Source organism: Haliaeetus albicilla, chromosome Z (assembly GCF_947461875.1).
Source record: "Haliaeetus albicilla chromosome Z, bHalAlb1.1, whole genome shotgun sequence".
Lineage (NCBI taxonomy): Eukaryota > Metazoa > Chordata > Aves > Accipitriformes > Accipitridae > Haliaeetus > Haliaeetus albicilla.
In genome coordinates, this window is record NC_091516.1 from 16,231,345 (window position 1) to 16,256,134 (window position 24,790).

The following is a 24,790-nucleotide window of genomic DNA, read 5'->3' on the forward strand; positions in this document are numbered from 1 at the left end:
ACAAGACACCAGCTCCCGGCAGTGAAAGATGAACAATGCCTCCTTCCTCAGCTCTTTGGAAATAAACTCCAAAGTAATTTATTTTAGTAGAAGCAAAAAGAAATTTTTTAAGATAACTGATAAGGGAATGGACTTATTTCTTTTTTTGTTTTGTTTTGTTTTGTTTTTTAAGTTTGATGCACCTTTTATCCTAAAGCAAATGTTAGCTATGTGACAAGTAACACACCACTGACACTGAAAACAAATGTCTACTTATCCAGACACATCAGCAAGCATCCACGTAGCACTGTAGCCAAAAGTCCATTCTTCAGAATATCTGCTGCATGTCCTAGAATTATGTTTTGAAACATTTTTAATTCCATCTTATCTTCTTGCATTCACTCATTTCGCATTCACCCAGTCGTAGTCAACATATCCCTCTAAAGCTAAGAGGTGAACCGGAGAAGGTACAGGGCAAGAAGTTCAACTCTAAAGTGTAAAAGTAATGAGCACAGAGATAAAAGCTTCAAACTAAGTTTTCAAAACAGCACCCAAAAGCAGTGTCAGAGAAGCCCGTAACAAATCACACAGGGCAGCCTAGACAACACAGTGAAAATGTGCTGCCCTTGGTTTGCCAAATCCTGAACTGGCAGGGTCAAGGCCTAGCAGATCTGTGAGGCCAGCTACATCTTCCAACACTTTGGCTACGTGACTCAACTTTGCATTCATAGCTACTATGCAGATAGTATATATTCCATGCAGTCTCAAGCCTCTGCTATCTATGTATTTTTAGTTTCATTTATACAACAGGATTAGCAGTACCTGGGATGGATGTATACATTAAAAAAATCACAAAACAAGTGGAAAGAGATGGAAGACATTTTAATAGTAAACACTAAATACTTTTTACTGTGATTACATCTCTGGCAATAATCACTGTTGCTTCATTTCCAGCAGTAAAAGAGAGTTAACCGGAGAAAGCACTAGGCTTCAAACCCGTTTACCACATTCCTACTGTAATACTTCACGTACAGCATGAACAACAGCTTCTTGCCTATCTGCGCTTCTGCGCAGGTAAATGGTGTCACTGAGATAACTTAAGCTAAATCCAAAAGGGCAGAATTCTTTGTGTTTGATTCTAGACATAAAAGCTAATCTTTAAGCAGTACATCAGCTGGGATTCTTAGGAGGATTTCAGGGATTAACTGTTGTGTAAACTGCAAGAGGAAAAAGAAACTACTATACTGCATGTCATTCAGTCTTTCTGTCATAAAAAGTTTGCAGGGTTAAGCACAGACATTTAATCTTCTTTGTAGTTTGATGTCAACTGATTCCTTGTTTCTCTCTCACAGTAGCTATGAATACTTCTTTGATGGTCTCCTTATCCAAGTTCCTGCCTGTAAAGAGAACAGTGTATTTTACAGCATATCACAAAAAATGCATGCAAGTAGCAACCTGCCAGTCTTCTCAACAAAGAAAATATTTACTACACCAATGAGTGAAACCAGTAATATTAAAATTAAACTGCAGGTAACAAGATAACTTTAGATTTTACAGGCAACAACAGACTTCAAGCTGTACAAGTAGGGGAAAGGAGGAAAAATTATGGATTTTGTCATAAAAACACTTTGCAAAGCAGAGAGTAACAAGTAGGAAATAGGAATGCACAACCTGAGCATTACAAGCTTTTCTGAAACAAATTTTTTATGTTTTAATGGCTATAATCACCTTCCTTACAGTTACTGAATATTTGATCAAACATTTAAATCATTCCCATCACCATATTTATTATGGATTTTAAAAATAACACTAAATATGCCAACATAATTTATGAATACTTAGTATTTTATTTTAATGTCACTAAAAGGGGTAGTATAGATTCCCCTGCGCTGGAATATAAAACCACAGGAGGTCTTGATGGATAAACCTTTGACTGAAGGTTATGCTGAACATACTCACTGCTATTACTCTGGCCAGTTTAGGCTAGTTGCTTCTCACTGGGCAAGTCACAGGACTGCCTGCTGAAAGGACAGCTTCTTAAAAGTCAAACAGGGAGATACATGATTTCCTCTTACCAATTAGGACCAATCTATTTGTTCTCTTTTCGTTTTCTTTCCAGGCTACTGCAGTCTCTTCCAGATCATAGAGCTCATGGACACCTTGCACTATCACCTGATGAGATTTGCCTTGAATAGATACCAGTCCCTTACCAGAAAAATAACTGTTAGGATATGTAACAAACCTTTAGAAAGAAAATATGCAAGAGGGGGGAAAAACTTTGAAATTAGGCCAAGCAGGGGAAAATATTTCTGGCAACTCTGCACCAGTTAGTTAAGATAACCATGTGGATGATCAGTTCTACTTGTAACATCCATTCTCACATCGCCTTATTTTGTTAAACACTAATAGTTACACTTTACCATACCCTGCCTTCTGTTCCTCATTTGTTCAGTATCTAGTGTGTTCAAGCAACAATAAAATGTCACCAGGAACTATGCCACTTTGAATATATATGGTGTATCATGCCTGAGTCCATGAAAGATTGACTGCCAGCAAAATGGTGTAAAATGAGCAAAAACATTTGATTTCAGATTATTCTGATTAAGTTCTCATGCTCAGCTTATTCACTATTCTGAAACAGAATCTTTGAATATTGGAGAAAGAACAAACATTTGTGAAGTGAAATGACTAGCAACAGAATTAGAAGGGATTAATGTCAGAGTGAGCCCATTAACCCACTACCAAAAGCTGTATTAAAAAAGTTTTATTAAAAAAGTTTTCATCACTTCATGTAAAACTTTATAAAATATTTTAGTGAAACACATTCTGTAAAACATGTCTTATACTTCCCTAAAGAAAAAAAAAAAAGAGAGAGAGTTAAAATTATTTCATGCATTTGACATACTAGTAGGCATTCTATGACTATTACTGCCAAAAGGATTATGAGAGCAGGTAAGATACAAGTACAGAAGTGACAGACTTTGGAACCCATTATATTATTACTTGGGCTTCATTTGCTTTGGTGCATTTGTCTGTGACTGAGCGCCAGCACACAGCTTATCACAGGCCTCAGATCACCTAAAGAATTACTTTGATTCCAATGCTCCATACAAAAATGTACTTGTGCATAGCAGTACTGTTTTCAGACAGCTTAAGATGCATCAGTGGCTATTTTCTTCTATTTGTCAGGAAGGGGAAGACAAGCATATTCTCATTTTGTAGCTGGAAGAGCAAGAATACTGCCTTTCTTCCAATGAAATGAAAATAATTATGTCGCTATCCATGACGCACAAGTGTTCTCAGAAAACAAACCAGAGCGTATTTTCTTGTATTTCTTACAGCCTACCAAATGACAGACTTGATTCTCATTTTTTAATTTTTACTTGGCTGCTTTGTATAAGAAAAATGAAAATATATCCTAAATTGTCATATATACTCCTCTCAAACCCATGCAACTGAAAAACATATGAAGTGCCCATGAAGATGAGTATTTATGGGCTGCATCTTTAAAACTACCATCTGGTAATACCATAAAAAGTTTTAAGTGTAGACCACAACACGTATTGCACTGTTATGTTATGCCAAATTCAACTTCTGCATATTATGCCAACAATTATAATTATGGATAGCAATCTATAGTATCCAATCCATAGTATCCAATCTATAGTATCCAATCCCTAGGTAAGGAGACATTCATGTGAGATGGATGGAACTTTTCAAAGCAATGGAGGTGAAAAATTAAAAAGTGATTTAACTATGTCCTGATTATTAATTCTTCCACTGATGTTTAGGACTGTTTGCTTCTTTGTCAGCTATCTCCTTTTGAGTTGTTCCACCAGCCAGCAGATAACAAACTGTCTCTATGCAGAACAATGACAAATTGCTATTCTCCATTTTGTCTGCTCTGCTACAGTGATCCAGTAGCGCCTTTGATAGGTCTGTAACTGACAGCACACGGCAGTTTTTTAGGTGTAAAAGAGGAAAAGCATGAAACAAAGAAGTTGGTCATTTCTGACTAACCTTCAGTCTTATGATGTCCATGGTGTGCCCAGTCTTATCTTTCACATTCTTCTCCCACAGAAGATTCTATAAAAAGGAAAAGTTTTCATAAACAGAATGGCATGTGATGGTTTTCTATGAAAAGCCACAATGACTTTTCAGTTGACAGTGGTGTACTACATACCTGAATAAAGAGATTTAAGTTTTCTTCTTTTATATTTCCTGGAACTTCAAATGTTACTGTAATTATGCCCTGCAAATGGAAAGACTCACATATTGTTACCAAACTGAGTAAACATTTCATTACATTAATTTCAAAAAGTGTTGCTTATAACTCGACCTCATAAAAAACCAATTACATACCCATGTCAAATTAAAAAAAAAAAATTCTCCATTTCTGTTCTGCTCTAATTTGCTACATTATGCTATACTTTTTGGTTCTGTTTGGATGTGCACATAAGGGGCATACACAATACTTTGGATAGTTTCATGCCATCAGCTTCTACCATGTAATTCTTTGCTGTAGCTGATGCTTGTTCTCAAAGAAAGCCTAAGAATTTCAATTCTTATAGGCTAGTAAACTCAATCTTTCAAATACGTTTAAGAATGCTATTTTCTTGCCATACTGATCTTTGCCACAATTTCTGATCTTCATCACAACTCTATCAGACAAAAATTAATCAACACATTTTTCACCTATCCGTACTTGTCTGTTACAAAAAGCTTTTTATAGACAGACTATGTAGGAATAGATTCAAAAAATAAAGATGCCCAAAGTGATGTTTCATTCCAAAGCAACCACTGGCTTACTGCAGAACCAATTATTATCAAGGCAGAAGGTGAAAATAAATGTGCAGTTTAATATTAACAATTTATTAAAAAATAAAGGAAATGATGTCTTAAGCTTATTTTTGTCACCATAACCTCTCAATGGCATAGAAGAACAGAGAATGACTTTTTTTACAACCTATAATTCTTTCAAATGATTACTGCTTTCAGATGACTAGTCTAACTTAAGGGGGAAAAAGGCAACAAGTAGCAAATCTAAATGCTTATCTAATGACCAAGTAAACTCACCAGAACAACTAAGAGAGACCACTTTGAGCAGCTTCCAAACAAAACAGACAACAGTTCACTGTGCTCCACGCATAGCACAGTATTGCTTTTGTTTATCTTCCACATGAAGGTAATAAGTACACTTTATCATCCAACAAGGACTTGCAGCCTACTGCGAGAGGTGTTCTGCTCTCATTTATGCCTCATCTGTCTCAACAACCATCTTAATGTGGGTGTTGAATTAAACAAGGATAGTAACAATGAAATCTCACTGTTTCCTGCTGGTCGAACAGCTACAAAAGGAACAATAATTTCCTTAATGCAAGCATGCTGTAACTCTCATAACATTCAGGAAGGCTTCTACTTAACTTTTTTCCTACTTTAGGGATCTGTTCAGACTTTTATTACTATACCTGAACATATTTAAGATGAACACAAATTTTAATTAAACAAAAAACTACAAACTTAAGATTCTGATCACAACTACAGTTAAGCATGAAACTGATTTTCTACTTAATCTTTAGTTCCAGAAGACATTATAATTGCCTTTTACTGTTTTCAAGACTAGCAACTTCACAGTCAATATTTGCAGTTCAAAAAGAAAAATACAGGCATTGTATGCATCATATTTTAACCTGAAAATTAAATTTCATCACAGCAACTTTCTAGAAGGAAAACACACTATCCTAAGCTACTATATAACAACACAGGTTCTTCTTTTTTTGCAGTCCAAGGGGACTGCTGCCCATGGGTGAACCACAGCCAGTTGGAGATACCCCAGAGAGGACTGGGACCCACAATTCATCCACAGAGCAGGGTACTTGTATATGGACTGGGGCTCACGGGTGACCCATGGAGCAGGAACACCAAGGAACACAGCAGTGACAAAACCACTAAGAAGCAAAAAGGAGCAGAAAGCTACTACACAAAACTACAGGCCCTGGTAAAAAGTCTCTCTTTCTTATAAGCGCCTTTTAAGTTCTCAAAGGCTGCAATAAAGTGTCCTCAGTCTTCACTTCTCCAGATTCCAGAACAACCCCAACTCTCTCAGCATGTCCTCATAGGTGAGGTGTTCTGTCCCTCTTTATCATTTTGTGGCCCTCCTCTGGACCCACTCCAACAGGTCCCTGTCTTTTTTGTGCTGGAGGCCCCAGAGATGGATGCTGTACTTTCATGAGGACTCATAAGAGGGGAGTACATTACTGCAATGACTTGAGGAATCCAGAAGGAGACATGGTTCTCGTACTGGGAATCTGTGATTGTATATTCTGGTGTCAGTGGTGTACCCACTACATGTTTGGGGATGTGTGCAGACAATGTATAAACTGTTGGAAAAGGTAGGGATCTGTGAAAGCCCTAGTGGGACAGGAAGATGACTGCAAAGACACAGGATGGTGCCAGCTTCAAGCCCATGTGCCTGTGGTATGGAGCCTTAACAGTCCCCTAGGGCAGCATACAAGGAAATTAGCCCAGAGTTGCAAAAGGGATACAACTACCACCTGTAAAACAGTGGGAGGTGTGCTGCTTTGCTGTAGGGGTATGCCGCTTTATCACATGCTTCAACTGAAGCCTCAGAAAGATCAGGACTGCTTAAAATTCATCACCATCAGACTGACAGTCACTGTTAGACTAATGGTCTGCTAAAAGATGCACTAGCAAGCGTTCAGCAAGAATGACAAAACGTGGATCAAAACTTCGCAGCTGGTTAACACCGAACTGGCCAAACGGAAAGCTATGTGACAAGCTGTATTGGCTTTGTGCGGCAAGGTTTTGGTAGTGACAGGGGATTACAGAGGTGGCTTCTGTGAGAAGCTGCTGGAAGCTTCCCCTGTGCCCAACAGAGCCAATACAAGCCAGCTCTAAGATGGACCTGCTGCTGGCCAAGGCTGAGCCAATCAGCAATAGTGGTAGCGCCTCTGTGATAACGTGTTTTAAGAAGAAAAAAAAGTTGCTGGGGCAGACAGAAATGGCAGATGGAGAGAGGAGTGAGAACATGCAAGAGAAACAACCCTGCAGACACCCAGGTCAGTGAAGAAGGAGGGGGAGGAGGTGCTCCAGGCGCCGGAGCAGAGATTCCCCTGCAGCCCGTGGTGAAGACCCTGGTGAGGCAGGCTGTCCCCCTGCAGTCCATGGAGGTCCATGGTGGAGCAGATATCCACCTGCAGCGCATGGAGGACCCCACACCAGAGCAGGTGGGTGCCCGAAGGAGGCTGTGACCCCGTGGGAACCCCGTGCTGGAGCAGGCTCCTGGCAGGACCTGCGGATCTGTGGAGAGAGGAGCCCACGTTGGAGCGGGTTTTCTGGCAGGACTTGTGACCCCATGGGGGACCCACACTGGAGCAGTGTGCTCCTGAAGGACTGCATGCGGTCGAAGGGATCCATACTGGAGCAGTCTGTGAAGAACTGCAGCCCGTGGCAAGGACCCACACTGGAGAAGTTCATGGAGGACTGTCTCCTGTGGGAGGGACCCCACACTGGAGCAGGGGAAGAGTGTGATGAGTCCTGTCCCTGAAGAGGATGAAGCGGCAGAAATAACATGTGATGAACTGACTGTAAACCCCATTACCCATCCCCCTGCGCCGCTGGGGTGAGGGTAGGTAGAGAATCCGGGAGTGAAGTTGTGGCCAGGAAGAAGGGAGGGGTGGAGGGAAGGTGTTCTGAGATTTGGTTTTATTTCTCATTACACTACACCGGTTGACTGGTAATAAATTGAGTTAATTTTCCCCAAGTTGAGTCTGTTTTGCCCATGACGGTAATTGGTGAGTGATCTCTCCTGTCCTTATCTCGACCCACGAGCCCTTTGTTATACTTTCTCTCCGTTGCCCGCTGAGGACGGGGGAGTGATAGAATGGCTTTGGTAGGCACCTGGTGTCCAGCCAGGGTCAACCCGCCACACAAGCCACCCAATCTACTATGGAAACTGTAAGCCAGTTTAAAACTAAGAGAGGCCTATCAGGCAGCCCATGTTACAGTACTCCAGAAATGCAAAACAGCTCCCCAGAGTGCAACCACTCTGCAACCTTTTACTCGAAGTAATTAAACCAGTGCAGGAAACCTACAGCTGCCGTCCCCAAAAGCTGCTTCTGCAGTGGCTGTGGTGGTGCTGGGAAGCTAGAGGAGGGCACTTGCAAAAGTAGGAAACTCTGGGATTTAGTGATGGCACAGTATGCTGAGATCAATCCTTCCGATCCCACAAACAAGACCCCTGTGGAGGACTGGGAAGAAGGGGCAATCAACTGCGGTCACTTTGACTCCTGATGTTTTTACAGGCAAGGAGTAAGGGACCCCAAAAAGGCTGAGGCCACAGACCAAAAGCTCTGACAGCTAGGCACCATCACTGTTGCCCCTCTGGTATCACCTGATAACCTGGTGGGACATCCCATTGATCAAGGAGTTACCTAAAATATCATACTGGAGGGAACATGCCAGAGGCAGGTGTGACATCAGCCTCATGGCAATGCATGACAAAATTGTAGCTGTGAAAGTGTCAGGAGGGTATAAAAAAACCTCTGTGCTTCCACCCTATAAACTGGGACTTGGAAAGGGGAAAAGAAGTGCTTTGAAGATCTGCACCTGGGATCTAAGGAGTAACAAGCTCAGGAGAAATGTCAGAGCTCAGTTAATACGGTCACAGGATGTGTAGCAAGCTCTCAGAAATCTAAGTCAGCTGATGGATCATCTTACATCCCAACTGGGGAAGTGCCCATGTTATATCAGATCAACACTGGTCACCACACATCTTGGTTCTGAATGAAACTACAGCTGCTGGACTCAGAAACCAAGTGGATATTCAATAGTGATGTTACACTGTGGTTGTATTGTTTATTTGCTTGAATATTTGCTTGTATACTAAGACATGATGAGTAAATTAAACAGCCAAGTGTCTTGGTTTGCTGTTTTGCAGGAACAAGACCTGAACTTTGTAGTATGCAATGCTAACCTTACTAGTCTACACCAAAGGGTGGAGTCTACAATGGAAATATGCAAATTCAAACCCTTACGATACTAACCTCCATCATCTGCTTGGCAGGAGATAGAGGTTAAATACAACAACTTTTAACATGTATATTCTGACTGCTACAACATTAACCCCTACAGTTTAACTCTCAGTGGCAAGGAGTAGAATATGTAGTAGGTATACATTCAGTTTCTGATGATATAAAGGGTGGAGTCTATAACAGATATACATTTATACAGCTCTAAGTATATGTAAGCTTACAAGGCTTATGTAGCAGGGGGCTGCAGTGACAAGGGGTGTGGGAGAAGACCATCAGCTGCCTCGTGTGTCTCACAACCTATTCCAGTCAGCTCTGAAACCATGCAACAGTAAAAAAACCCAAACATGCCACACATCTTCACACATGGCACCCTGTTAGAGAGACAAGACACCTCCAGTGACTTGGGACTGAAGACTCTTCAGAGGAGGCATGCCATGCCATGCTAAAATGGGTACACAGACTCCTGAGAGACGGCAGCTTGTTGTTTACCCACAGAGCAGGGGCACTCCACAGGTACTAAGGGTCCTGCATGAACCACAGGCCAGGAACCCTAAGGAACAGAGCAGTGATGAGGAATGAAAATTATTACACAAACACCCCAACTTTCTATGCCACATGTGGCCTTGCTGGGAGAACTTCGATGGACTAAGTGTAACGCACTGAAAAAAAATAGGGGAAGTTGGGGAGAGAGAAGTGTTCGGGTAAGCGTTTGTGTAATTGTTTTGCAATTCTTTTTTTCAGAACTCAAATCAGTAATTAGTTTTTGTTGCCTGGCTATAAATTCAGTAATTCCCTGACTTAGGACTGTTCTGCTTTTGAGAAGGGTCTAAGCAGAAAAAGATACTGTGATCATAATATTTGGAAAGCAAACAAAGAAAAAAAAAAAGAAAAAGAAAATTAAAAGGAAGCTTTTCCAGTAAAACCCACACATCATGGATAAGACAGGTGCATAAAAGTAGCAATTAGCATAGAACTGTTTATATTCTGTAGCGATGATGGACAAGACCTTTTTTCCTTAAATTCATCTTTGAAATTAGACATGCTGATCACAAAAAATACTGTATTTGCTCAAATAAATGCCACAAAGGCAGAAATGCTATTTGCAGTAACACACAGGGAGAGAAAAGATTCTGCCCCAATATAAACACATATTGGGTTCAGTACTGAGGTGTGGGGGGAAATATGTTCTAGAGTTTAATTTGACATACTAAAAATAACATTCATACTTCACTGTTACAAGTTAAATTGTTACTATTTCTTGTGAAAACAATGGGAAGCACTCATAGAACAGAAATATACACAAACTCAGTGAAGTTTTATTACAGCTTTAAAGAATGCAAAGTCACAAATAACATCTCCCTGATATCTACATACACAGACAACATTTGGACAGAAAACCTACAGGGTAAAGACTGGCTACATATTTAGGACTTGATGCTGCAAATATTAAAAAGTCTAGTACTGTTTGTCTGTTTCAGTAACACTCTCCATGTGAATCAATGAATGATGTGACTGTCTGGAGCAGTGGAAGCCTATAAGCTATTTTTGAAAGTAAATCTACCTACAATCTATCTACAATGATGCACATTCCTATATGTATTCTATGTAATCTTCCAAAGATCTTAAAACTTATTACTCCCTAACTGAAACCTTCTGAAAAGGTAACACGATTAATATGCAACGACTGCAATTACCCTGAACAACCTTGTTGTTACAAAAAGATTGAAGGAATATTTTTGGTAATTACCTTATCTAGATGTGCATGTGTTGTCTTTACATGCTCAAGCTTTTTCTGCAAACTAAAAATAAGTAAAGTTAAATGCCACATTTGAGTACGATGGAAAAAATGTCATTATTTCAAAATTTAAACGAACTCTTCAGTATTGCAGAGCAAAACTAAAATATCAAAGATAGACTATATACTTAGAATAAGCTTCAACTGTTAGTTCAATTTTAATCTCAAAATAGAGAAGTTTAATTACATTGGTTTGATCTAGTTAATGCTTTGTGTTAGAATGTCAGGGGTTTTTTAAATATAAACACAATTAGACTATAGTAATGATTTGGAATTATTTTTGGAATTTTAAATATTTATACTTCAAGAAGTACAATGCCCTTGATATTTCTTTATGTAGGAACAAGAGGCAAACTATATCATTAAAGCCAGAAGGGAAAAATAATCACTAGAATTTGTCAATTTGTTAGAGGTTGATTTTTAAAAAAAATTTAGAAGAATTATTTGAAAAGCAAGAAGAAAAAAAAATGTACAAAGCCGTTGCTTGTGAGAATGAAATGTGTAACACCAAGTGAAATACTATATACGAGCTTCCATTTCAACTCTGCTGTACAGCTCATTCCTACTGTGCAGTATGCCTGCTAATTTAGAACTGGTCCTCTCTACTTCATAGAGGAACCTGGGGACTTGTTTCCTAAACTAAGATTCAGGGACTTGCTGTACCATTTTGTATTACAACATAAAATTTTACTGCAACTTTAGATTACACACCCACATCTGTCTTTAATCAGGACAGTGCAAGATTTCTTCAAATACTGTTTCTGTACCAGAGAACATTCTGTCTTATGTCCAACATGCAGAAAAAAGAATACCATGGCAAAAGTCACTATGATGACAGCTCCCTGCTACTTCAGAGAAGATTGCCCATAAAAATCTCTCCTCCTACTTTGACAACTAAATTTTAAGAAGCCTTTAATCGTGGGGAAAAAGGTACTGACTGCTACTGAAGTAATATTTCACACTCCTCACATCTTTGCTTTGTTGTCTTCTCAGACTGCATACCACAGAATCCAGAACTCTCGATGTGTTCCCTGTCACTTCAGGGCATATATAGACTACAAGGTTCTACCAGTGCAGTCATTCCGATCAGATATTTTATCTGTCTGCTATTCTGGCAGAAATCCTTACTGTAGTATGCAGTTAAAAGAACAATTTTCTTAGTGTGCTGGCGTGTATTTGTGCTCAAATGGTGCTGGATACAAAGAGTTTTTCTGCTACACATGATAGGGCAGAAGCCACCACTAATATTTTATGCAGGGATTTCTGTATCTATGAACTGATAGCAGGGTAAGCAATTCCGCTGTACAGAGCTCCAATAAAAACAAAAGAAATGGAACTTCGCTTAAGCAGTCTACAACCTTCTTGGTGCTTTTAGAATTTGTCTTCAAATGCTGCAATTTTAGAGTGTTTCCTCTGTTTTAATACCAAATACTGAGAACTTCTAAAGGAACTATGAGTGAGATAAGCAAGAAGACTAGACTGAGTAAAGCAAGAAAGATTTTTTTTTTCCATCAGCTCCTTAAGAACTTTCTCAGATTTGTAGAGCACAGCCCATCCTAGTAAACCTAGCATAATGCCACCTAATATTACAGCTAATCAGATCTAACTGTGAACTGCCACTATCAATAACGACCCTTTTCTGGTTCACATATCCTGCTTTCCCTCTATCCTGTGCCTCCAGGATGAGTCAGTTTAGCTAGCTGATCCATCATAAGAACACAGGACATGGGTTTATGACGTGGTTTACAATGTAATAGTTACCTATTGCCCATAAAGGATATATTGGCCTTCCTCCTCCCTTAACTTTGTTTTGGATGCCTATTCTGATACCTCCCTGACGCTACCATTGGTACAGATCTGACTGGTACATTCAAGGAGCACAAAAGAAACAAACACTACTTTTCACAGATCAGACAAAAGCCAGTGCCAGCAAAAACAAAGGGCAGCAGAGAGTCAGGAAAAGCAGGCTATCCTTTGGATAGTACTGCACCAGTTCACTGGGAAATCTCATGAGCACATCTCACCTACTAGAGGTTACTAGCTTGCATCTTCCACAATTTCTCCTTTCTATGAATAACTAAGTGGCTACGTTCCTCTACCTGAAGTGAACAGCGTGTGTGCAGGAAGAAAAATGAAGCTGATACTGCCCCTAGTTGCATATTCCCTCCCTTCCTTTATTATTGCTCCAGTACTCCTTGCTCTCTCTTTGTTGAACTTCAGCACACAAAGCGAACAGAAGTCCTTCTCCCCTCACCTCCAATTTTACTGTTCCACCCACCTAGCATGCTGAAGCACACATTTGGCATTAAAAAACCAAGAATGTGGGACACAGTAATCAGGATTTGTAGTGGCTTTGTTTGTTGTGGAACCTCAGCCCCTCATTGTCTTCTGTGAAAACTAAGGAAGCCTCCAGTTCATCATGATGTGAAGTGAGAAAAATTTTGAAACCCTTTAAAAGAACCAGAAAAAGAGTGTACAAATCTACTATACCACTAGTATTAAAGCAAAACTTGTATTTTGGGGAAAAGCACCAACCAACCATGCGCACTCTGGCTCATTTAACTTTACAAGTTCAAAAAGCTTTTGTTGCACGTATTTCAAGTGGAAAAAATCCTCAGTCTCAGACTACCACTTATGAAGTGAGAACTTTAAAGAAGTGACTGAACTAGGATTTCTAACAGAAACTCAGATGCAAATTTGAGCCAGGATTTCAGTGTGCCTATTTCAGGCATGTATTTATACAATGAACATTATTTCTAATAAAAGACAGTGAAATTATCACCATACCTTATTCCAGATAAGCTGTCAAAAGCATGCAGGTCCAAGACATTGGAGAGATCAACTCTAAACAGAGGGAAGAAAGCAAGCTTTATATTTTTGCTCTATTTAAATATTGTGTATACTTAAATAATTATTTTTAAAATGGTTCACTGAAGCTTATATTTGTTTTTCTGTCTATCATATTAATGCCATCAATCCTTAGCTTTATTTGATATTGGTGGTTGGTATTGTCTCCTACAAGGAGATGCAGTGTTTATTTACACAGTAATATGTAAGCACAGAAACATAATTTTAAAAATATAGTAAAATACACAGTATTTCCAAGTAAGATGATAAAATCCCTCATACTGGATGCCCAAATAAACCTGATTTTCCCTAAATGGGAAAAGGAACCCTGAAGTTCTTCCCGGCAATCATTCTGCACCCTTAATACAGGCCACCCCCCCCAACAGACACCCAAACCACTGGAATATACGTAGCTTACACTGACACACTGTTAGCAAACAAAACTGAAATACACTATGAGGTAAGTGCTACTATGAAGAATTTCAGCTCTAACATCTGAACCAGACAAATGAAAAATGTAATATGGAACAGAGAGCACTGATCATATTTACTTGTGAGAACAGCTACCTATAAACTTGTATAAGAAACTTTTTTTATAAAAGCAATATAGACTATAGGTTTCACTGCTAATAGCAACTGATAGCTTTCTAAATGCAATTAATGATATGTGGCTAAAACCAAGGAACATATAAGACATTGGAAAAAAAAAGAAAAAAGATCATCTCTGGAGTGTAGCCAGTATTATTAAACTTCTGCACCCAACAGCAGCTTTGCAAAGCAGTTTCTAAGATGAAAGGTTTATAATGTAAAATATGTAAATAATCCCTCTCTGAAGTTATGGCCAGCTCACTGCCAGTTGTTTGTTCTCAGCAGTGTTCTGAAAAATCATACAGAAACACTCAAGAAAGTGCTATTTAAAGAAGATGTGTTCTCAAATAACATGCTAATAAATTAGTTTTGTGGTTATTTCACTTTTGGAATGTTTAAGCATGGGAGAGACAGTATGTGTCATTCACTAAAGAATATTTATCAGTAACACAATAGCTGCCATTGAGGACTTAATCTGAGGTCCACTTAATCTAATATCCATAATTTAATGCTGGCTAGCATCACACATGAGAGAATGATGCAGATGTGGATACTACACTTCACATACTGGATCTCTTCCTAATGGACGTGGAAAGATACTGATTTAAGACACAAAGCATGAAGTTTAATATCCTCTTCAAAATTGTTAGCCATGTTGGATACCATTATAACGTTTACAGAAACTTTTTTTTTCTTCCTCATATTAGAAAAATCTTGGCCTCAGACTTGCACTAATTTCCTAGGGCAGTCAGACCCATGCATATGCAAGTTATGAGTGATTTAATTTTATCCATAAAGAGTTTGCTTCTTTTCCCCCTCCAAAGCATTTCATTGACCATTTCTGTACTATGCTTTGCAACTAAAGAACAAGGAACTCTTCATATGCCTTCTCAAAACCACTGTTTCTTCTCAGTAAAATCATCATGCTGCCACTTCTTTGATTTCAGCTGGAGCAATCAGCTGCAAATCTGTTTCATTTAAGTGTTTTCCTAAGCCCTGATCATCCTTCATGATTTTCTCCCCCATTCTGTGGCAAAGTAAAATTTCCCATTCTTCATAATATAAATTCCAGAACTTAAAAACTAATATCATGTTTCCAAAAATTTACTAAACAGGAGGAAAGGGAAATGCTACAATTGTATCTCTGCAACTCCATCCCTTTGCAGTATTTGTTCTTCTTTTGTCTTTCATTCAATCATTCATGCTGCACTTAAAGTACATATATTAGATGAAGAAATACCACACTGCATAGATGTCATGAAAACTGTAAGTAATACAGAGGTCTCAAAAATAAAAAACAGCCAGATTTGATAATGTAAAGTTAGCTGTGAGTAAATATCCAAGGTTTACCATCAGAATAAAATCCTGATTAAATTTAACCTGGAATCATCAGAGCATTCTCACCTCCATTTACAGAGAGAGAAAAATTCCAGTAACATTATTCTAATTCAACTTTATGAAATACTAACCTAATAATACTGAATTTACAGAATAGGACAAATTCACAAAAGTCTAAATTTTGCAGCAGAATCTAGAGTGACTATTTACACATTAAAACTTAACATATCAAAAAGCTGGTGAACATTAAAAGCTTGATTGTAAGAATTGCTCACAAGTTTATATACACTTGCTGTTTTGAACTTAAGTCCCTAAATGACAATAAATCCATTGAAGAAAATAACTTTTTATGTAATAGACACACATGCTGACATAAGAGAAATGATTTACTGAGGATCACTAGAAGAGCAATAAATGAATGAGTGTGAAACACCTTCCAGTAACTGAATTTATGATCCCTTCTATAATATTGTTTATTCTTGTTCTAAGCATTCTTCAACAGAATTTACAAGTTAACAAGAAAGGAGCGTGAAGTTGTCAAAACTACTTAAACATTTCACCTTGCTCCTTGAACAAAGTAATGAAAACAGTATGAGAATAATCCTTATAAACTAACAGGATAGTCACTAAAGAGAATGTTTTTCATAGTGCAACTGCTCAACAACAGAGCATAAAACTTCCAGTGATCAGACTGCAGACAGAATTTCAAGTAAGTTAAAGCCAACAGAAATGTTAACAAGATTTAACATTTTTGGAAATGTAAACTGAGCTGATCTTCAGACTGAAGTCAGACAAGCACCTGTCTTCAAAACCCTGCGTAACCAAACAGCATACATACTCTACAGTCACTTGCTGGTCCTATCTGATCAGCCAACAAGAGCAAATATTCTTCACTACACTTTCCAACTCCATTTGACAATAACTTTAAAAAAAACAAGTATACTTACTAAGATTGTCTACTATTTTCCCTTTAAAAATTGCTTAAAACACGAACCTGTATTATAGGAACATTTATCACAATATAGTCAAATAATTGATGTAATAGCACACAAATCAGTCCTAGCAGTCTGAAAGATACACTGCTCTCCTAATGACCCAAAGAACACCATATCCATTTAATTCCTTATTAAAGAAGAAATCTGAGTCAGAATTTCAAGGAAAAATAGCAAAATCAATGTAATTACTTTTCCTTCTTATAAGCTTCCTTGCACTGCTTTCAAAGTATTTTGTAGTAACAACTTCTTTTCAGCAGCCATCATAAGTGAAAAAAATCTTTAAGCTGACACAACAGAAAGAAAACATTATAGTGCATACGATCAGTGATTAGCTCAGAGACAACTTGGCCTTGCAAGTTGCTCTTTAGTTACAAGATCTGGTTAACAAGTTATGAGAAATTTTGAATTTTTGCCTGTAACACTCCCTTAAAAATCTGCTACATTTTTGGAATATGCTGAAGCCAATTAAACTACATCTGTATTAGCATTTTTCAGGAACTTTCCAAATGCTATTACTCCATAAATGGCAACATGAGTAAAAGGCAACTTTAGTAATTAAAAGCCATATTCGTATTAAACTTAGAACAAAATACAGGTTTTGAGGGAAAAAAAAAATGCCCAAGCTTTTGTAAAATCCCCTTCTCATGTAAATAAAAAATATTTATGGTTATATTGCAAAGTCCAGTAAAACCCACTAGTGATAACCTCTCTAAACTAAGACACATCTTAATAGTGATTTTTTTTAAATAGTTATACAGTAGAGTGTAAGATGTGAACAGTAACAAAGAAAAAAGAAAAATACATTTTTACTTCATTAAAAAAAATCCTTTATCTAGATGCTTATTCATAAAATAAATATTGAGTTAAATATTTCTAATTCAATAGTTTTCCTTTACGCAAACTGATCTAATAGCATACTTAAATTTGTCACAAAAGAAGCAGGATCTGGTACCTAGTAATAGTGGCCATTTAATACCTTGATCTTTGTGTCTCTAGAATTTTAACAAGTCCATTTATTGACCTAAAATAAAACATAAAAGTCAGAAGTTATATGAAAACACTGGAACAAGTTAACCATGGAAAGCAGCAAGAGAAACAGCACCACAACAATAACCCCAACTCTGTTATCAACTTGTTGAATAAACCAACAGACATCCCGACAGACTTTGTTTTTGTGACTTTTTCATCTCCTAAGTAAGGGCTGGGGAACTCTGGAAGTTCTGACAACAAAATACTACCAGTGAGAATAGCGTTTTCCTATCGAAGGCTCTTCATGATACACCCTGCTGAGTCCAAGCATTTTTACATTTAGAATTCAAACCACTAATGAAGTTGTAAAGTATTTAGAATTTTTGATGTTTCATTTTGGTTGTCATGGTATTGACAGAAAAAGATGGGGCACGTCTTTGATCGCTAATTTGATTCAGACTATAGGTTCTTCTGCACCCATGACAATTATTTGGGACTTCCTCCACACATCTTTCTTTGCGTTTCCTAGTGAACTCATATCTACTAGTAGATTTTTTTCCCCCTTATGGCGATTCTGAAAAATGAGAACAGCTGCCCAGAAATGTAAGAGCATGGACACTTAAGACAAAGGCCTGTCCTCAGTAAGTCACATCAGATCTTACCTAGATAGGCAAGCTGCTAAACACCTGTGTGTGTAAGCACCTAAAAGTATTGAAACACCTTTAGAAAGGGGCAGTCTCTTTTCCCTTCTGAGCTAATGATTTGTGTCAATGTAATCGTGAGATCTAATTTCTGTATTAACAGCACGAAGGAAGGAACAATTAAAAATAACATTTGAGCCAGTATGGTGTTACAGTTATGCCAAAAGTTTCATACCTGACAGATGTTCTGACTTTATTCAGTTCTTCCCCTGAAACCAAATCTGTTTTATTGATGATTATAAGATCAGCTAATGCAACCTGCCTATGCATTAAGGGGGGGGGGGGGGGGACAAAAAAAAAAAAAAAAAAAAGACAACATGAGCAAACAAATACTTTTTCTGTAAGGCAGAAACACCATCTCTCCCATAGTACCAAAAAAATAGTATGAGCATTGTTAATACAGAAAGGCAAGCACTTATCAAACATCATGGAGTACGACTGGCTTCTCCTTGAGGTGCTCTTCTATGCCATAAGAGAATTCTAGCAACCTACAAAGGCTTGCTAGTTTTTGGTTTGGTTTTTTTTGAATGTCATCTAATCCAAAGTGCTTGGTGATTTATGAACTTCACAAGCCCCTATTTCTCTTGCACGTAGTCTTCATAAAGTCATACTTGGAAGTCTTGTTACTTTATGAAGACTTTTATTGTCTTATAATCCTCTATCTCCAGTTCTACTTCGAGCATCTGACAGATCGTAGCATGCAATTCTTCCTTCCTCTCAACACAGGTGGTTCCCCTTCACTGACGTAAAATCCAGTCCCTTTTAAAATATGCATTAGAAGATTCAGATCTTGGTAAAAAGACCAAAATGGAGCATGAAGTCACTTTTCTATTTTCTACCTCATTACACCAATCTATCTTGGTTTAAAAGCAAAGGAGGAGCAAAAAGCCTTACAAAAGAAAAAGAAGCCATTTCTAACTAACTTCTATACAGTGCAGTTCCTAACTGTGATATATAAAATTAATTTATACATCCATACCGAGATGCTTCATTGACAAGGCCTTCTGGCTTTTCCTCTGTCAAGTGCTAGACAAAAGTTAAAACAATTGGATTAAGCATATTCAAATGACATCTAAATTCATTTGCCCTTAAAGGAAGTCAAAACCAATTCAGCTGAGGTATGTTTTTCAACAAGGTATTGAGGAAAATGGCATCTAGAATTTTTCTGTAAAATGACAGTGAAAAAGTGTATTTATACGTTTGCCATTACAAAAGCTTATAATTTCTTTTACGAAAACTCTTCTCTTTTAATGACTTTTATGATTAGAACGCTAAAGAATTGGAAAACTGTATTATATTTATTTTAATTACTTTTCAGATTTACGATGAAGTAAAAAGAGTCACCATGACATACAGTAATCATGGAAAAACATATCTGAAAAAATGAAAGTACAGTAACTTTACTAGTGAGTGTGATGTCAACTAACTGTTAAAGACAGGTTAGGCTTACAGTACAGAATTTCATATAGAAAACTGCATATTCCTTTTTTCTGAAAGATTTGACAAATTGTACTTCTATAGTAAAAATCCCCAACTCTATTTCTGGGTTTGTACAAATAAACCACTACTCCTTGGCAAGTCTGCCCAACATCAGTGCTTGTGGCCTATTCAAGCTGTAACTGGGCAGAAAGTCAGCACCGACAAAAGCAGAAGCTTCTTGTCATGCTGCTGGAGATCAATATCAACTGCATCTTTGTGCTCCACCTGTCTGCCCAAGCTAACATCCTCACAGAAGAATTAGTGAAAGGGAGAAAAATGCCTGCATCTCCAGCAGCAGCATGAAGTTTAACAACATAAAGCCTTACTTATTTTAGACTGAGCAACAGACTACACTGAAGCAGCAAAGGTTCAGCTACAAGTTATTTTCTGCCCACTCTACCACACAGGCAGCAATCTCCAGGAGAGAAGCATCACAGACACCTGGAGGCAGTAAAACTTTAAACTGATGCTGTAATATTAGTAAGACCTCACCACTTAAACCGTACATCTCTGGGAAGACTAGAGTCCTGTGCATTCCTTCATCAGCTCTAAATGTACCAGGAATATTATTTTAAAATTTGGTTTGAAAGACACAGAAATACCAAATGAAAGTGGAATTGTCATGGGAAATATATAAATTAAAAAACCCTAGAAAACTGTTTTTTCTTCAAATGGAATTATCAGGCACCTAACATTATTTGACTAGAAAAAAACAGATTTATGAAATACTGTCAGTCTGTCACCTTAAATAAAAAAAAAAAAAAAAAAAGGACAAAAAACCAAACCAAAACTATTTCCCGACTGTGCACAACCTAAGCAGAGCGTAACAACAGGATGACTGGGAGGGAACCTCTCTTCTGACCTTTTCTTTGTAATCCTCTGTGTATTGATTCTATTGAATTAAATGTTGTCAGATTTGTTGCCCTGAAAAGAACAATGTCAGTAGTCCAGATGTCAAGTCCTGAAAGTAGAGAACTGTCACTTCAAGCTGTCCAACTGTTTGCCCTCGATTAAAAAAAATGAGTATTTCAGATTGCTGGGTGACAAATCCATTAGTGATAACCCATGATATCAATTACCACTGCAGTTTCAATTTGGCTGACTGGTCACAGGGTACTACTATTTGTCAGCTTTTCTTGTGATGGGTTGGTTCTTTGAAGCATGACACCCTTAAATTGCTGCCTATTATCTCAATGTCATTACCTGTATGGCTTTCAAAGTTCTTTGAATCACAAGCAGCTGTTGAGGTCAAGCTTTGCAACCAGAGGAATCACACAACTCAGCAAGTCCTTTATACAAAGCAAAGGTTGTTTACTTGGTATATAACTGAGAAAGTCTGAAGTTTCTATTATTCTGAGTGGATGTCAGTGATGTACAGGCTTACTGATTAAATAATGTAAGAGTTTCCAGTGAACTGTCAAAGACAATAATGGATAGAAAAGCTGAATGTTTCAAAACATTTCTGTGGTGTTTCTGACATATTACTTGAAAGTTTAAATACTAAAAATTTTATTTTTTAAACAATAATAATTTAGTGTTGCTGTGAGCAACACAATTATAGTTGATTCAAGCCAATATCTCAGCATTGCATGGAAGAGAAAGATAAACAGAACATTTTTGCAAGTAATAAAACATATCTGAATTAGTATGAGGGCACTCAGCTAAAAGGGGTCTGACTTAAGACATGCTGTGTTTTTTTGTGATAGTTGAGCTGACTTAAAAGTCAGTTCCTGCTTAAAAGGGCAAACCACCTCTCAGTCCCTTCCCCTCCTTCTACCAACTCCTCCGCAAAAGTCCTTGCAAAACACGATGGCTTAACTCGCCAAACTGGCTTGCTATGGGGTTAGATTAGTTCTGTCCTGGTGCAACACAAATTGACAGGAGAACAGGACTGCCCCCTTCCGGTAAATCAGCTATTAGATCAGCTCAACTGAAAGGAGAAACCCACATGGTCCAAAGAAAATAGATCTTATAAAGGAGGGATCACTTCCTTATTTTTTAACCATCATTCTTCAGTTCTCTCAGCTTCTTGCAGCCATTAAAAACACTTCCACAGCATGACAGGATTTTTATACCACGGAAGCATCCCTTCTTATGGTCGCTTTTATTTTGAATCCTGCAAAATCAGTACCTAATCAAAGTAGTCACTTCCTAAGTTATCAAGTTCCAAATAATTATACTTATGTCTAGCTATTACAAAAAAAGTTGAACTATTTGATCTAATCACAATTTCTTCTGTTATCCAAACTCACTGTTCTATAGGTCTGTTCTTACATTACACTTTCTATAGATTACTCTAATACCTGCTCTTTTTGTCTGATTCCATATAATGAAGTAATCTTTTAATCTGAAATGGTACCTAGACACCTGGCTCTCTCATCTCTCCTCACCACAACTGCCATTACATTAGCACCTTTTGCAATTTGAGCCCTAACTCGCTTGTTACCACACTGGTACCAGAGGTCTGTCCTTACTCCTCTCCTTTCAAGTAACATGGACCAATGACACTCTGTAACACAAACTTCTCCACTGTTTTTACAGTAATCCAAATGCCTATTTGGCATACAACCAAGATTCCCAAATGAAGTGACAGAACTAGGAGGGATCAAGGATCTAGCAACCTGACAACTCTTAGTAGACATGCTGCTGTGCTGGTAAGAATCTGAATTCCTATGAATATCAGTACTTTCTTGTTCCCATTCAAAACGTAGTACTAAGGTACCACAGCAACTGAAATACATCCTCATCCATTGTAAGAATTAAACCTATTATAAAAACGCAATTCATCTGGATGAACATCATTGCAATTGCTGTTCTAACGTTGCAATTTTAAACTATCTAACAAATCCAGTAACTTACCTGCAAGCCATGCTTTGCATCAACAACAGATACAATACCTAAAAAAAAACATTAAAAAAGCACAGAACTGTGCTGAAAGCAGCTGACAATTTAACAACTTGTAAACTTCCTGTACAACTACCAAAGTAACTATCATACCATTTAGAACTGGTTATAATACTTCCAATGCCTCCAATGTATCTGAACATTAGACTTGTCACCTCATAATTTTCTTAGTTGTTAACTCGTATCTGTGGTAAAAAAAATGTCTACCAAACCAGGTGAGAGAAATTCTCGGAAGGTGGATGTCTCTCCTCCTTCTTCCACAACAGCAAATTGGCAGAGGTATGCTTTTACAAGTTACTGAAACAAATTAAGGGGATGGACTGACTGAGGTATACAGGAATCTGCAATTCTCTGGCAGAAACTTAGGAAGCTATTTCCTATTTAATTGAACGTTTCCTTGGCTAGACAGGTATTTCACAGACCGATCAAAGTGTTAGCAGGATTTTTTTTTTTTTTAAAGCCAACAAGTAAGGTCTTTTTCCTACATAAAAAAAAAATCAACATTCAACATGCTCTTTAACTACATATAGTGATGATTTGTATTAAACTCAGATTTTTATTGGAACACAGCAAATACCAGAGCTAACAAGAGTACAATAGGCAAAGAAGGCAGAAAACAAAAGGCAGGAGAATCCTGATGTTGACAAATTAAGAGTTCAGAAAAAAGGAAACATTAGGGGGGAAAAAAAACAGATAACAAGAGCCGCAATATTACTCTTAAATAATGTTTTGTAACATCTAACTAATGAGGTTTTTTTTCCCCCCTTACACCACAATCAAGACCTCTCCATATCTGATCCCTTTGCAAAGCATTACACAACTTCTGTTGGATTTAGCAAACTGAAACAGCTCACCAAGTAGATAAATAAGCATCAGAATAAGCAAGTGGATCTCCGTAGTCAAATCTGGGGATGTGAGAACCAAGATCATGCGTTTCAAACATTCTCTGAAACCTTGCCTTAAATGATAAGAGTACATTACACTAAATCCAGGTATGGAATGCCAATACATTGGAAAACAAGCTTGCACTTCTTACCATCAAGATAGATGTCACTTCCCAGCTCAGAATCAACCCAGAACATGGAGGCCACAGCTCCTAAGAAGTACAGTACATTCAGTTGCAAAACTGACATTTTCCAGTAAACTATCAATATTCAGACATTTCAAAGAAAAACTCAATTTTTAGTGCTGTACTTGAATCTCCTCTCCTCCAAACTCGGAAAGCATCATAGATGTTGAATACCCAACCACGTTTGACCTAACAACAGCTACCAAAGCACTATACCTGTGTGCACATCAACAGCTATGACTACAAAAAGTTTTAAAAATCTCACCGTTCCAGATGCGTGTAAGTTGTCTAAATTACCTTTACACAGTAAGACCAACTATCTGTCATTACCACACTCCAAGGCTGCCTCATTTCTAAAAAATTCTGTACTCCCCCTCTTCACCTTTCAGCCACTGTTTCTAGGTCATGGCATGCACACACACACAAAAAAGGAGATAAAAAAGGAGATAAAACAGTTAAAGAAAAATGGATTTGGAACATTTGAGACAAATCAGCTCTCTCCTAGGGACCTCCTCTTCTTCACTGGTTTCTATACTCTCATCTGCAGTTTCTTACATCATAAATCAACTGGATGAATAAAGTCAAGACTAACTGGATATAGAAAATAATGTGTTCCTTATCTCAGGTCTGCACAGGAAAGCTTCTGGCTTTAGACAATTTTAAGATAGATTGAGTTAAGAAATATCTAAGGCAGGTTCAATTTGCAAACAGATATTGTACTGGAAGGGAGGTTTACAAGGGTAAATCATGCCTGATCAATCTGGAAAAGACATACCTGGCCTTCTGTGGAAAAAAATGATTGTATTTGTGGACAAGGGGAGAGCACTGCATAGAGTTTACATCACCTCTAGCAAATTTTTCAACACTTGTCTCCGAAGATATTCTAGTAACCAAGCTGGAACATTACCAGCCTGAATGGAAAGACAATTAAGTAAAATTGGTTGGATAGTTAAGCTCTAAAGGTTGCAGTTAACAGGGCATACCCTACCTGGAAGCCAGTACTAAGCAGGATACTTCAGGGGTCTATCCTTGGACCTGTCCTGTTCAACATCTCCACCAGGAAGCCAGGAGGG

The 24,790-nt window shown here is 37.9% G+C and overlaps 1 protein-coding gene across 1 annotated transcript in view; it reads right to left on the minus strand.

Annotated features, from left to right (window-relative positions):
* Positions 1 to 840: 840 nt before the first annotated feature.
* LOC104310990 (zinc-regulated GTPase metalloprotein activator 1A) overlaps positions 841 to 24,790 on the minus strand; it is a 30,216-nt gene continuing 6,266 nt past the window's right edge. Inside the window, 12 exon segments of the mRNA XM_069776639.1 lie at positions 841 to 1,324; positions 1,327 to 1,376; positions 2,055 to 2,184; positions 4,000 to 4,065; positions 4,163 to 4,231; positions 10,780 to 10,831; positions 13,615 to 13,671; positions 17,572 to 17,616; positions 18,441 to 18,527; positions 19,245 to 19,291; positions 22,604 to 22,641; positions 23,685 to 23,744. Of these exon segments, the coding sequence (XP_069632740.1) occupies positions 1,280 to 1,324; positions 1,327 to 1,376; positions 2,055 to 2,184; positions 4,000 to 4,065; positions 4,163 to 4,231; positions 10,780 to 10,831; positions 13,615 to 13,671; positions 17,572 to 17,616; positions 18,441 to 18,527; positions 19,245 to 19,291; positions 22,604 to 22,641; positions 23,685 to 23,744 (746 nt within the window). The 3' untranslated portion in view covers positions 841 to 1,279.